Source organism: Caloenas nicobarica, chromosome 14 (genome assembly GCF_036013445.1).
Source record: "Caloenas nicobarica isolate bCalNic1 chromosome 14, bCalNic1.hap1, whole genome shotgun sequence".
Lineage (NCBI taxonomy): Eukaryota > Metazoa > Chordata > Aves > Columbiformes > Columbidae > Caloenas > Caloenas nicobarica.
In genome coordinates this window covers 3,390,100-3,404,624 of record NC_088258.1, presented here as the reverse complement: position 1 = coordinate 3,404,624, position 14,525 = coordinate 3,390,100, and the positions used below count along the sequence as shown (strand labels likewise).

Genomic DNA, 14,525 nt, shown 5'->3' with positions numbered 1-14,525 from the left:
GACACACTCGCTTTTCCACGTACGAGGTGCACGTCCCACGGGAAAGCCCCATGTCCCTGACCCATGCACGGGACCTGCAGCCTGGAAACTCTGCGGCAGCTCTATTTTTAAACAAAGCCTTTGAACCAAATCCAGTTGGAAAGGGAACAGGGTCATCTTTCTCATTTTGGGGACTGTCAGCCACCGATACCGCACGGGGCTCGTCTCCACCGACAGAGCGGGATGTCACACCGACGGTGACACTGGGGCTGGGTGAGACCAATGCAAGGGGGAACGGTGCAACCTCCTGGTACCCTGCAAGGGACTTGGGGACGACACGTTTGCCAAAGGCACCAACAGCCAGAGGGTGACATTGGCCTCGACACCTCTGGGGCCCGGAGCCGCACCCGGGCTCCGTGCACCGGCCAGATAACGCCACCGCGAGCCACACCGGCTCTGCCGGCAGCTCCGGGAGGATGTCACCGCCCGGTGACGTCCCAGTTGTATTTTTAGGTTACCTGCATAACCCCGAGGGCTGGAAAAAAGGTTCAATTTTGTGTTTTGTTCCAAGGTATCCTGCAGCCCCGTGATGACAGAGCACACAGGCTGCCCTCCGAGAATCCCACACAAGCAGAGAGCAGACTGGCTTCAGAAAGCTTTAAGTCACCAGCTAGCTGGCATTTGCACTGTGCCATTATAGGACACGCTATTACGCTGCTTTGCACCAGAGCTGGTACAAAACCACAGTGTGACAGTGGTTACGGTCACAGGGAGCAGGCACCGAGCCAAGGTGCCAGCAGAGCATCCTCTGCAGCACTGGAGACTGCATCCTTTGCATGCATCGCTCCGGCTGGATTTTCTCCCCAAAAAAGCAGCAGCAGAGACCGCACTGAGCAACCTGATCCGGGTGAAGACGTACCTTCTCATTGCAAAGGGTTGGACTAGATGAGCTTTGAAGGTCCCCTGCAACCCAAACTATTCTGATTCCATGATTCCAAAACTCAGCTGCAGCATAACGCCAACGTGGACCCACCAAGGAGAGGATGGGCAGTGGTGGGAAAATGCTTGGGACGGGTGATTAACCCAACCCACAGCTCGTTGGGAACCGCAGGTCCGGCCAGTCCGCAGGGTGCACGGCCAGCGCGGAACCCGTGGCCACGAGCCACCTCGTGGGACCAGCACGAGCTGCACCGACTCGGCTGCAGATGTTGGCAAAGCGCCACGAGACAAAGGTCTGGAAGCAATCCCAGCCCCAACGCCTTAACTGTTGGGATGAGGCGAAGGAGACGGTGCTTAGAGAGAAGCAAAGAGCATGCCAGAAACCCCGCAAAATCAGAGAAAAAGGAGGAGGCAGAACCACCATCACCTGTGCTCATCTCCCTGCCAGCGGGTACCCACCCTCCCAGAGCAGTGCTCCTCCCTTGGACTTCGCAGCCCACAGGCAAAACCATGAAAAAATAAAACCTGTTTGGAATTGACGTCACTGGCTGGTGATAATTTCCTGAAGGGAGAGAAAACTCAAATCGTTTTTGGAATAGACCATCTCGACAGGAGGCACACGGTTAGCTTTTTTTTCCCCATCTGGGGAAGGAAAAAGAGTCATTTGACTTTTTAATTGTCAGCTGTAACTCAACTCCAGAGTCAACAGACAGTCTTTTTCTACCCAAACTGATGCAACATAAGTACTTCCAGGTGTCCCAAAACTCTGTAAACTTGGCAAGAGAGAAAAGTATTTCCTCTCTGCTTCTAATGCAATTATTAAAAAGAAAAAAAGCTTTCTACTACTCTCCCTCCAATTTATTTTTTGGTAGGCATTGAGTGATTTCATCTCTGCAAGTGATGTAAGACAGAAGAGGCACCTGCCCTGAAAATTGAATTTATGTAGGGGAAAAAGACAAAAAAAAAAGAAAAAAGGAAAAAAAAAAAAAGAAAAAAAAAGAAAAAAAAAGAAAAACAACAACAAACACCACAGCACAAGGAAGGCCTCAATGTCATCCCGCAGCCTGGAGTTTCTTGCATCCCAGTGACCGGGGACCAAGCAAGAACAATTTACACGCTTCAGGTCTGTTATCTCACCACAGATGTGGCAAATTCATCGGGGGGGATCCAGGAGTCAGAACAGGTCTGTCCACCACCGCCAGCCACTGACCGTGCTCTGCCTGCATAAACCAACATGCACGTCTATGTCCAACAGACCAAACAAGCTCACCTGCTATTTTGACCGTATTTTTCCCCAGTTACACCCATGCCAAGATGCTCTCTATAGTGGAGACACAGGAACACGGGAGAGAGGAGCTTCTCCACCATCCCAGGATGCCCCAGGGATGCTGCCATGGCTCAGACAAAGCATCTTCAGAGGAAAACGTCGGATCTCCGGCAATGAGCCAGCACCGCATCTCCAGGGTGGAGGAGCAGGGAAAACCTTTGGTTATTTCTTTCCAATCTGGCAGCTTACAGAAAGCAGCAGGCAAGCACTGTGGCATGCTCCCCTATGTCTCCTGCTGTCCCCACACCAATTCTTTGCTCTTTTTGGAGCATCTTTGGTGCCATCCCTTTTCCTCGCCTCTCTCACCCAGTCCTCTCCCAGCTCCATGGAACCGAGCAGAAGACACGAATGGAAAGGGCTCATCACACCAGAGAGCTGGTGCAAAGCAGACACAGCCAGTTGGAGCCTCCAGATCCTCCATCGAGGTTTTCTGAGAGAAAAATCCACCCCCATCACAAGGAAAAGGGTGAACCAGGAGGCCTCCCTGGATGAGACAAAGGAAAACCACAGGCTGAGAGCAGCCAGGGAATATGGACACTGTCCAATTCCCCTCAGGCCATCACTCACCCTTATCTCGGTGTAAAGCCTATTATCACACACAAACCTCAGGGCCCAGCCGAAAAGCTTCAGTCTTACCCACTAACAATGCTCCCAAATTAAGAGAGGCAGCAGGCGACCCGTTTGGTGCCCATGACCTGCTTGCAAGAGGGGTCAGGAAAAAGGGCTGATATAGCAAAGGGAGATCTGGCTCCTGGAAACCGCAGGAGAGCTCAGCCGCAGTGAGACAGACCTGCAGCTGCTTCTCCTGCCACTAAACAGACCTGCAGCTCCTTCTGGTGTCAACCGCATCATCCCTCTGACCTGCACCACATACCTCTTGCTCCCCTTTTGCTGCTTCTCTGCCCCAGAGGAGTGATGTTTGTCCACATTCCCAGAACATGTCCCACATCCAGCCAGTCCATGAGACTATCTCCTGCTGCTCACTGCTTTAGGAAGTTAAATATATATCTATATCTATATCTATATATATATATATATATATATCTGTCTTCTAGAGACATAGAAGCACCACATACTTGCTAAGCTCCACGTTTTGCAGAAGTCACCCGCAAACTGTTCTCCTTTTTCCCTCCAAACGCCCTGTTGTAAAGTTTAAAAATCCCTCTTCCAATTAAAGGCTGGACCACCAGTACGCTGAAAGCCGCTGCAAGCCCCACTGCCCCGCATCACCCTCCGTGTTCCCCTCCCACAGGCTCTTCTATGAGTCTGCAAAAGCTCTGCGTGGGGAAAACACCTATTTTGTGGCAGATTTGCCCGGTACCCACAGGGCAGCTTTGATTCATGCCTGGGAATCGCAGGCGGTGTGCCTGCAGCTCAGCAGCGTTTCGCCGATGGGAAGGGCACAGCCTCATTCCGCTGCTTCCCTTTGGGTGGGTTTTATTTTTTTTTGCTACCCTTTTTTTTTCTCCACTCCTCGCCTATCTTTCTTGAATCCACCCATTGCACTGCAGTTCTTCTGCCGTTCAGGGGAAGTGAGCGTTGCAGGCTTTTCCTAGTAAAGCCGGTTCCAACGCATCCGGCTCGCGAGCTGTGACTCAGGGCAGCTCAGCCTGCAGATTCTCACGGGGCACACTTAAGGCTTCCAAAAACCATTTCCATTTAAATAAGACATAAGTTTTTTTAAATCCCCTTTAGCTCCCCGAGACGGAGCCTCACATCTGCGTTTTGGGGAAAGGAGCGGTGCTCTGCAGGGCGGCGTGCGAGACAGCAGGGAGAGGAGCTGGAAGGAGACGTGTGAAACGTCAAACCTGTTCGAGATAAAGCGAAAAACACGTTGGCTCCTTTCCCTGTGACGGTTACACACGGTTTCCCTCACTGAGCTGCAACTGTAAAACCCCACGGGGAAATCCACAGTTACCGAACATTAAATTCTTTGTGGATCCAAAATTAAGGGTAAACTCTTGCAGCAACCTGGAATGCACACAGAAAAGGAAACCACACGTATGGGAGAACCGCTGGAGGAAAAGCTGAGTCGTTTTCTAGCACCTTAGCAAACTACACGCAAGGCTGATAAGAGTTTCAACTAAAATTCACCCACAATTTCTGCCTGGTGATTTCTAGAGGCACCTCCTCCAGGCTCCGCTTTACTCTCATCACCCCAGCATCCTTCAACAAACCAGGGGCAGGTGTAATTAATACCTGCAAAAAGCTTCTCTTGGGCAGCAGAGCAGCGTCTGCAGAGCACAAGAGGCAGCGCAGCTACGGCACAGCCCCGTGGGTCTCCTCGGCTTGGAGAAGAACCCCAGCCCTGCCCTGTGCCAGCGTCCTCCGGCACCCTGTGCTCACCGTGGATGCTCGAGGCAGATGATGCTCACAGCCAATGATGCTCACAGCCAGGCAATCACTAGGATCAACCAAAAGCCTGGAGGAAACGGGCTGCAGAGGCTGATGAAGAGTTCAGACAGGGGCTGTAGAAGCAGATTTTAAACACCCACCACCACTTCCTTTTCTTGGCAGCCTTAAGGCAGCTGCTTCCAGCCTTAACAAAAACGGGCGCTGCCAAAGAGAAAAAAGCCAGAGCGCAGAACGGAGGCTGGTCCAGGTCCACGCTGATCCCCTGGCAGCATCGCCACCCACCTCCCGCTCCCCAGCACCTGCATCCTCCTTTCTGCACCTTTGGCTCCTCTGACCACCGAGCTCTCACCGGTGGGAACAGTGCTCGGCAGGGAGCGTCACGGGCAAGTCCAGTACGGATTTGGCACAGGGTGGACGATTTTAGTTGTGGGGAGACCAGGGAAACCTCAAGAGGCAGCTGAGCACACGTGCGCGCACACACACACAAAGAAAAATGCCTCGCGCTCCGGTGCCCGCAGGGGAGCAAGCACAGGGTTTTACAAACAGGCACATGGGGCTGGGGCTGCCACCTACCCCCTCCGAGCACCTTTAAAAAGTGCTTGGAAGATGACAAAGAACAGCCAAAGACACGTATCAGCACAAGATCGCTTCATCTTTGGCTGAGGTACAACTTGGCAGCACGTCAGGGGAGAGACCAGGCAGTGCGCAGCAGCAGGGGATTTTTAACTATGCAGAGCAGCTTTCTTAAAAAGCCTTGATGGTGAGCACATCTGGCGCTCAGAAAAAGAGCCACGTCATTTTTTAGTGACGAGCTGCAAAAACACCCTCCTCCTGCACCATGGGGCAGACGGCCAGATCTGACTCAGAGGGACCATCCTCACCGGTCCTCAGGGCTGCACATTCTGCTGCTCCATCCTGTCCCTCTGGAGCCTCGACTTTGTCACTCCAACACCAGGAAAAAGATCTCCATCCTACAGCAAAAAGATACCTGCACCACGCAGCGTGCTTGCCCTTCACTACCTTTAATAAGAAATGTCTCCTGCAGGGAGAGATGCCGGCAGTAGGAGAGGACACCTGCTCCAGCTGCCTGGAGATGGGTGGCAAATGTCCTCCAGCAAGCCAGGTCAGGGTGCTGCCATCTCAATGGGCTACCAGTAACACCATAGAATCACCAAATGGTTTGGGTTGAAGGGACCTTAAAAACCTCATCCAGTGCCCCCCCTGCCATGAGCAGGGACATCTGCACCAGCTCAGGTTGCTCAGAGCCCCGTCCAGCCTGGCCTGGGATGTCTCCAGGGATGGTTCATCCACCACCTCTCTGGCCAACCTGGGCCAGGCTCTCCCCACCCTCAGCGTCAAAAATTTCTTCCTCATGTCTGGCCTGAATCTCCCCTCCTTTAGTTTAAAACCATCGCCCCTTGTCCTGTTGTAACCGGTAAAGATGTCCAGGGCTGCACAGCACCGACCCACCACAGCCAACTCCCATGGCAACGGCAGGCTGCTCCATCAGCCGTCCCTGCGCGACTCGGGCTAGGAGGGAACTTATATCCACACACCACAAACGAGTATCTAACTGGCCTGCAAGCCCAGACAAGCTGACGCTCCCCAGATAACCCCGTCATCCTCCCCAAAACCACCCCCAGCCCGTCCACGTAACCAGCCCTGCGTGTTTATGATCTGTCAGACACATGACTGTCACCTGCCAAGCCCTGCGCACGGGCTTCTTCCCATCCTGTCCCTCTGCCCTGCACCGCGGGTCACCGCACCGCCGGTCCCATCTGTCACCGGAGAGGGACGACACGGCTCTCTGCATCGAAGATGCCCCATCCCGCCTGTGCATTCGTTACTGGAAATCTGAGACTTTAAATCAATCATTAAATTAATTTCAAATCACTTACAGCTGCTTTTAAGCTTCCTAAATGATACAACAGGAACTGTCACTGCAGAAGATGAAAAGAGCAAGGTACAAAAGCCCCGTGACAAGGGACAGTTGGTGCCGTCGGGCAGGTCCCGGGGAGCAGAGGGAACAAGCACCATAATCCTCAGAGGTTCATCATACAAGCAGCGAGGCTGATGCCAGAGCCAAACCACAGCTCAGGTTTGCAGCCTCTGATGGGAAATAACTTGTATCGAGCACTCTGGAGGTTTCTTCCTTTCCAAAACTAGATTTTTCTTTGGTGGTGGTGTGGGGGGAGGAAGGGTGGATGCTCTACAAACAACTTCTGGTAAGTTTTGTCTCCTCCTCATCCTGCCTCCTCTTCCACTCAAATTATGTTTTTAAGAGAAATTAATGTTTTTTTAAGGGAAAAAAAAAAAAAGCAGCGTTTCACTTGAAATGATGAAATTAAGGCTTAGAGCATGGGATGGACCTAGTTCAGCCACGACCTTCCAGAGCACGGAGGCTGCGGCAGCCTGGGGAGGGGGTAACAGCCAGACCTTCATCTTCACCCTCACCCTTCTCCCTCCCCAGCTCCCCGGGCTATGAAGCCACCGCTCCCAGGGACAGGGCAGAGACATCCCGCTGCACCACACCCCAGCGCACCAAACAGCTCCCCGAGGTCACAACACTCACATTTCGGAGAAACCCGACAGCACTGGATGTCTTTAAAAACGAGACTGGGCGATTATTTTTTGTTTGTGTTTGTTTTTGTTTTTACACAAACTGGCTTAATTTGCCCAAAATCTGTTGGACCGGCTGCAGTAATTCCTGGAAGCAATGCCCTGAGCTCGGGCAGAGCGCGATGCTTGCCATCGTCCCTCCTGACCTTAAAGCCCACGACTCAAGCACTTCTCTATTTCCCCCGTGTTAGGTCCAGCAGCACACCAGGGCAATCGTGGCACACAGAAAAGCCCACTGGCCTGCAGGGCTCGAAAGGCTCTTCCAAAGCGCTGCCCACCTTCCCTTGCAAGAGGTCGATGGAGCGGACAGTGCAAAGAGCCCTGTGGCATTAAGCCCGTTGATTAATTAAGCCACGTGGACAACACAGCACAGGATTACCGGGGCGGAAAGACGCTGGGGAGGGTCTGCCTTGCTCTCACCTTTACCCTGCTGGGGGTCCAGAACCTCTCCCAGTATTAGGCAGCGATTCCCTCCTTCCCCAACCTGCTGGGACCATGGGACCCCCAAATCCTGCCCTTCGCCTTCCCCACACCACAACCCCCAAATCCTGCCCTTCGCCTTCCCCACACCACAACCCCCTGCATCCCCCACGGGCACCAACCTTTTGCTGGTTGCTCCAGTCTTTCGCTGCAAGGAAAGGTGCAGGCAGGGAGCCCCATCCCAGGGCCAGAAAAGGGGGCAGAGACTCGGACCCAGTGCAAACGGAGCCCAGCTGGGCCACAAGACGCTACCATGACATCTGAGGTAGCTGCAATCCTGCCCGGTAATTATGGCATTCCTCGGGGCAACATTTAAACTCACAGTGCTGCCACCTATCAGGGCAGCATTGTCCGCATGCAGATAAGAAGCTGTGGGGACACGGGGTATGTCCCAGGCTGAAAACAGAACAGAAAACGTCCAGTTTCCACCATGAAAAAGTCCTCTCTGTCCTCTTCCCTACTCAAAATCCCTGGCTAACACTTGACCTGTGCTACCGAATTGTCAGCAAAAGAGGCGGCGGGTGCATTGAGCTCCATATGTCCCTACAAGTGATCCCGAGCCATGCCAGTAAAGCCCAAAATTTTTTTATTGGTAGAGTAAAATCACCTCCCCAGCCAACACAAGTTCCTCGCTCAGGTCTCTCCCCAGCGAAGAGCCTTATCAATACCAGTAAAAAACATCTTCCGTCCAAAAACCCACAGAGCCTCATGTCCACAGTGGTGGCCTCTTGGGTCACAAAATCACCGGGACCAGAAACCCAAATCCACAGAGCAGCTCTACCAAGCACCGCTGAGTTTCCTCCAGCAACGACCACCCTTTGCAAACAACAGAGGCAAAGCAAACTCTGGCTCAGCCCTGGACTGCAGCCCAGAGCTGGGATATAAAAGCAGCAGCCTTCAGGGAGAAGTATTATCCAGTGAATAAAAGCAGGGGAGCATCCCTCCAGGGAGGGAAACAGATTGCTGAAGCACGGCTAAATATTTATTGCATCCAAGGTGATATTTTGCAGGCGCCCACTGTTATTCTAGCAGAAAGCAGCACGAGGAAGAGGGCAGAAGCAAAGTGCTGTGCTCTCTATATGGTTATAATCAATTAGATGCAAGCTCCATGATACTTCACCTAGAATTAAAATTTTAAAAAAATCTGTTTTAGTGGGATCAGAGCTCCCAGCCCTGCCACCCCCTGCCCGCACACACTCAGAGGACACCAGGTTGGCGGCTGCTCTGCCCAGAGGTGACAGGAGCCCGAAGCCAAAGCTCTGCTTCTGCCGGTCACAGCCACACGGGTATTTTCAGCAAAACCGTCTTTTTTTCGGGGGAGGGTGGCAGCAGGAAAAGCACGAATGGTACAGGAGACAGTACAGGATTCACAGCCAACTGAAGTGCACAACGGCGGCGTGCTCCCGTGGAGGGCACGGCCAGAGGGACCCGTCCCCACCGCCTATTTACCCACCCAGAATAGACATGCCACCAGAACAAGCACCCATTCAGCCCCGGGCTCTGGCTTTTCTCACCGCTGATTTTTCCAAGCCTCAGTGGCAAAGAAAAGCTGCCTCCCCAGAAACACAGCCTGGTTCCCCTGCATCCTGCCCCCTCTCCCCAACAGCACCTGCCTTTGCAGAGGAAGATTTCTCCCCTAAACAGAAAAATTTGCTTTTGAATTATTTGGGCGCTGGCACTGGGTGAGCACAGGGGATGCCAAGCAGGTCTTCCTCCTCCAGCCCCCATCCGTGCATCCTCCCTCCCCGCAGCTGCTTTCTCCAGCAAACTCCCCATTTTTGGGAGCCACGTGCTGCCCTGCTGGCACGCTCCCACCTGTCCCTCCAGGAGGGGCTTCCCGGGGGCCACCCGAGTCACAGCCAACGGCCACAGCGACGGGTACACGGGTCTTCACACAGGCTGCACACACAGGTAGAAAATTTGCCTCGAACAGCCTGGATTTGCACGCACAGAGTTTAACATAGACTCAGCACCCTCCACCGGGCTTCCGCACCCACCAAGGGCTGCAAACTCCCTGAGGCTTCCTCCCCTTCTGCTTTAACCTCTCAGGTACAACACTCCTCCCTTCACAACAGCCATTTCACCTAAAAAGATGCAACTTTGCTGGAAAATCATGCCCAGGACCAGCCACATGTCACAATTTGTGGCTAGAAGCTGCATCCCTTGCAAAGCTCTGCAAAGAGGGGACATGAGAGCTCCGGAGCTTCGCACGCCATTCCTTCCCTCAGTGCCACCCATCCAACGAAATACAGCTCGAGGGAGTTTTGGTGACCCAAGACAACGGAGCTTTTGCATATTTGACAGTGCAAGATAACGCCCAAACACAAGTGTTTTCCCACACACCTGATCCTACAAGGTAATTTGGATCCAGCAGATAGGAGCAATGGGAAGAGGAAGAAAGCCAAAATCCTTCCTAAGCTTCGCATAATCCCCAGAAGGTGTTTATCTCCCAAGCTATGTTTAGCACGGAGCGGAGGCAAAGCTCTCGCCCAGCACCATTCCTATCACGCGTGTCACGGCCAGCCACGCGCATCCCCAAAAACTCCCGAGGCAGCAGACAACCCCGTGACTAAGCCAAAACGACAGCACGCAAGTTTTGGTACGCATCTATCATGGAAATAGCCAACGCGACAGTTTCAACCCATCGCCCTCCATTGACTACTGCGATCAACTCAAGTCCAAGAAGGGAAAGCAACCAGCAAACCTGAGGCCGCTTGCTGAATATCCCTAAGGAAAATGAGGGAAATTCAGCTTAAACTCAGGCTGCCCGAAAGGAGAGGCAGGAGGAGCTGCCGCGAGTGCTGCCAGAACCGTCTGCAGGCCCAGCAGCAGATGCACACGCTCAGACCTACAAGCATCCCTACGCGGCAGCCGGCAAACCCGCTCGGAGGGCCAGCACCGCCGAGGAAAATGCAAAACCCACCACGGACATGTAGCGGAGTGAGAGGAGAGAGTTTTGAAGAGGCAGATGCATTATAAATGCTCAGGATCGATCCCTGTGCTGGATGCTGCCCTGATGGAGGCAAAGGAGCTCGGGTCAGATGAGGACCCGGAGCTGGTGGTGCCAGCAGAGACCAGGCGCGCTCGGCACACGTGCAGCACCGCAGCAGAGGACATCAGGAGTAACTGTATGAATGAATGGGTTCGGCACAACCACCAGCCTGTGCAACCAGAAACCTGCAGACACAGATGGGTTCCAAACCTCCTCCACGGCCGCGCGAGCCGGCACCACGCTCCCAGGTGCTCCCGCAGGCATCACCGATTGCCGTCAGCCAGACCGCTTCCCCCAAAATCCTCCTGGGTCCCGCTTGGCCCTTGTCCCCCGAGAGGTCCCTGGGTCAGGCTCACCTCTTCCCTCCATCCACACATCCACATACGGCACCTGCAAAGCCGAGCGAGAGGTCTGGGCTCCGGTGTCCCAGCAAGAGCCTTTTTAAGAAGCCCGGCTGATCCCTTTCGACACGGGACGGCAGCTGGAGGCATGTGCTGCTACCTGTGAGTCAGCAGCTCCGCTCAGCAGCACCGTAAATCGCCGCTGATTCACCCCCTGCTTACACAGCAAACAGGAAACTCAGGTCCACATTCCCTCCAGTTAAGACACGGATCATTTAAAAAGGGGAGGAAAAAAAAAAAAAAAAAAAAAAAGTCACGCCGAGGTGCGTTCATCTGCTCACATGGTTCCTGACTTCGAGTTTCCAGTGCATCACTCCCGAATGTGGAAAACCCCTCAAATTTTATTCCGGTGATAAGAGAGGCCGCAGCCGCACTCCGTGTGCTCCCTCCTCCGTCCGGTCCGCGCTCACGGTGCTGATGCAACCGGCTCCCGGAGCACCCAGAGGCCAGCGAAGCCGTTCCCCCGTCTTCCCGGCACGCTGGCGGTGCCACCCGGGGCCGATGCCCGCCGGCCGGTGCTCACCTGGGGACCGCGACCAGGCCACCTTAGCCACAGCGATGCTCTATAAATAACACCTGTGACGCACGGCCACGTTTGCCGGCCACGTACGGCGGAGACAGCGGGAAACCCCATCACGGGCTCGATGATCTTGAGGGTCCCTTCCAACCAAGCCGACTCTGCGGTTCTGCAGCGCTGGGTCACCAAAACCAGCCGCCACACGTGAGGGCGAGGACTCTGTCCCCTCGTCACGGGCTCTGCTCATCCTCGGTACGAGCCGCTCCACGACGTTTGCTGAGCCCCCACGGCCGGTTTCTTCGAGTGGCGCGTTAAACTTGCATTTTTTTAGGCATTATTTTACCCAAACAGGCCCCTCGCCCCCTCCCTCCCCCGCAGGCTCAGCGCCCCGTCGCTCCCTCTCCCCCCCGCGCCGCCGCGCACACGCCCCGGGCTCTGCAGCTCCCTGGCCCGGCTGCGGGCGCGGAGCAGCGCGGCCCTCGGCCGGCACCGGGCAGCGGAGGCCCCGGCCGGCAGCGCGGAGCCCACGCCCGGCGGGTTGGGCAACAGCCCCGCCGTCCCCGCGGGTTACGCCAGACCCGAGGAGGCGGCTCAGCCCGGCCGCAGCGCCGCTCCCCACGGAACAGCCGTCCCGCAGCCCCACCGAGCGCCCCCCGGTCCTACCTCTGGGCAGGGACATGGCGGCGGCCCCGCGGCGCCCGGGCTGAGCGCGGCGCCCGGCGGAGTCCGGCCCAGCGCGGCGGCCGCCGGGGAACAGGCGACGGACGGCAAGCTCCGCCCCCCGCGCGGCGGGATTGGTCAGCGGCGGGAGGGAGGCGTGGTTACTGCCTCCGCGGGAAGAGCTTCGCGGTTCTCGGGCGCAGCTGGGAGGGTGAAGTGAGTCGGGCGGGCGGGTAGAGCGGCGCTGCCCCGCGGGTGTCCCCGCTGTCCCCGCCACCGGCGTGACACCCGCTTGGGGGCGGTGCCCGGGTGGCAGCACGGCCCAGGGGGTCTCTGTCCTGCCTCACGCCTCCCCTAGTACAGAGACACGGAGCGTGGGGGCGAGGGTGGTGCTGGGCTGGGAGGCTGGTGCTGAGACCGGCCAAGCTCATCACATCATGGTGCAAAAAACCACCTGGACAGGAGGAAGAAATTTTTTACACCACTGGCCCAGGTTGGCCAGAGAGGTGGTGGATGAACCATCCCTGGAGACATCCCAGGCCAGGCTGGACGGGGCTCTGGGCAACCTGAGCTGGTGCAGAAGTCCCTGCTCATGGCAGGGGGGGCACTGCGGGAGCTTTGAAGGTCCCTTCAACCCAAACTATTCCATGATCTTCCACGGGTCCCACCAGTGAGTCTGGCTGAAAAAACAATGGGGATTTATCCCTCTCCGAGTCACTGAGGAATCGATCCCTCCCAGCCCAGCAATGTGCCATGGCACATCCCGGGGCAAGGATGCTTCCCCAAAACCCCGAGCTGGGCTGCAGAATGTAGCGATCAAACCAGACATGAGCGATGCAGTTGTACGAGCTAAAGGGAGATCACAAATGCCATTTTCTGGCCGAAATTCCTAGCATGACCCATACAAATACAAGGAAGGGGTTGGAGGGCTGGCAGCTGCCAACAGCCCAGGTGAAATCACAGCTGCTCTGTCCCAGCCTGTTCCCAGCTTTGTGTTTTGCAGTGTTTGGGATCAGTTTGAGGGCTGGAAAACCTGCCCCAAAACCAACCAGCTCAAGGGAATCACTGCAGGCTGGGGTCTCAAACAGACCTGGCATGCAGCAGCCGTGGCATAGTATCCAGCAGCTGCAAATTGAAGCTAGAAAAGTTCAAGTGGGAAATAAATTACAGGTTTTTAATAGGGGGAGCAATTACCTTCCTGAGAGATGTAGCAGACTCACCACCTTTCAAGTCTTTCAACACAGGCGAGGATTCTTTCTAAAAAAAATGCGCTCCAGCTGAACCGCGGGGTCATCAGCTCTGATGCAAGAGCTGCAGATGTCACAGCCTGGGCTGGGTGAGCAGGAGGTGGGAGCAGACTGGACCTTTCTGGCCTTTAGCCGTACGAATTCTGACAACATATTATCTTAAAACTGTGGTTATATGCAGTATTTGTTCCCTCATTGTTTTTTACCTTTTTTTAATTTTTTTTTTTTTTTAGTATGGGAGGCAGATGGAGGCAAAATTGCTGTGAGCTACCTGTTTAACTTCTGGGGAAGGAATACAAGTTTTTATAAAAATGACAAAATCAGTCATTTTTAGTTCACATATTTTATAGCCTAGTACATTTTCAAAGAAGAATTTTTAAGGTGTTTAGTTTCCATACACACTTAGAATCATAATCTTAAAACAAACAAACCTAAAAGGTCTTTCCAGGACTACTTTAGTATCTTAGCAGACATTAAAGGAGAATAACAGCTCAAACTGACAGCAAATTTAATTGTTCTGGGAAACTTTCCATTTTGGCAATGCTAGCTTTACTGTTGGACTTGACGATTTCTAAAGGTCTTTTCCAACCTAAACGATTCTATGACTTCTATGAATCTCTGAATCAACAAAAGGGTTTGAACTGCAGCCCGGCTGAGTCGAACGGGTTTGGGCTGGGCCAGCGTTGGGGTGCGAGATTCGGGGGGTGCTGCTGCAGGGCAGAGCATCATTAGCACCTTTGCAAACGTGCAGCTGGTTGTGGAGCTGCGAGGACTGGTGGGACCGGCTTTGACACCCGACCCCAGAGCTGGTGGCACCTGGGGTGTCACTGCAAGCGCAGGGCACAACCCTGCTGTCCCCGAGCATGTTGCATGCGACGCCGTTCCTCCTCCTGCATCCCCAGGCAGGGCTGCAGATCACTGCTGGCTCCAGCTGCAATTACAGGGTGGATGAAACAGCCGCTGGGTTTTTATTCACCTGCCTTGAACTGCCAGGCACTGCACTGGTGGG

General features: G+C 54.6%; 1 protein-coding gene across 1 annotated transcript in view; it reads right to left on the bottom strand.

Moving 5' to 3' along the window:
* Positions 1-12,347, bottom strand: part of MAP2K3 (mitogen-activated protein kinase kinase 3) — a 33,951-nt gene extending 21,604 nt beyond the window's left edge. Inside the window, exon 1 of the mRNA XM_065644793.1 lies at positions 12,273-12,347. Coding sequence (XP_065500865.1) covers positions 12,273-12,288 — 16 coding nt within the window. The 5' untranslated portion in view covers positions 12,289-12,347. The remainder of the gene's footprint in view (positions 1-12,272) is intronic.
* Between the last annotated feature and the right edge of the window lie 2,178 nt (positions 12,348-14,525).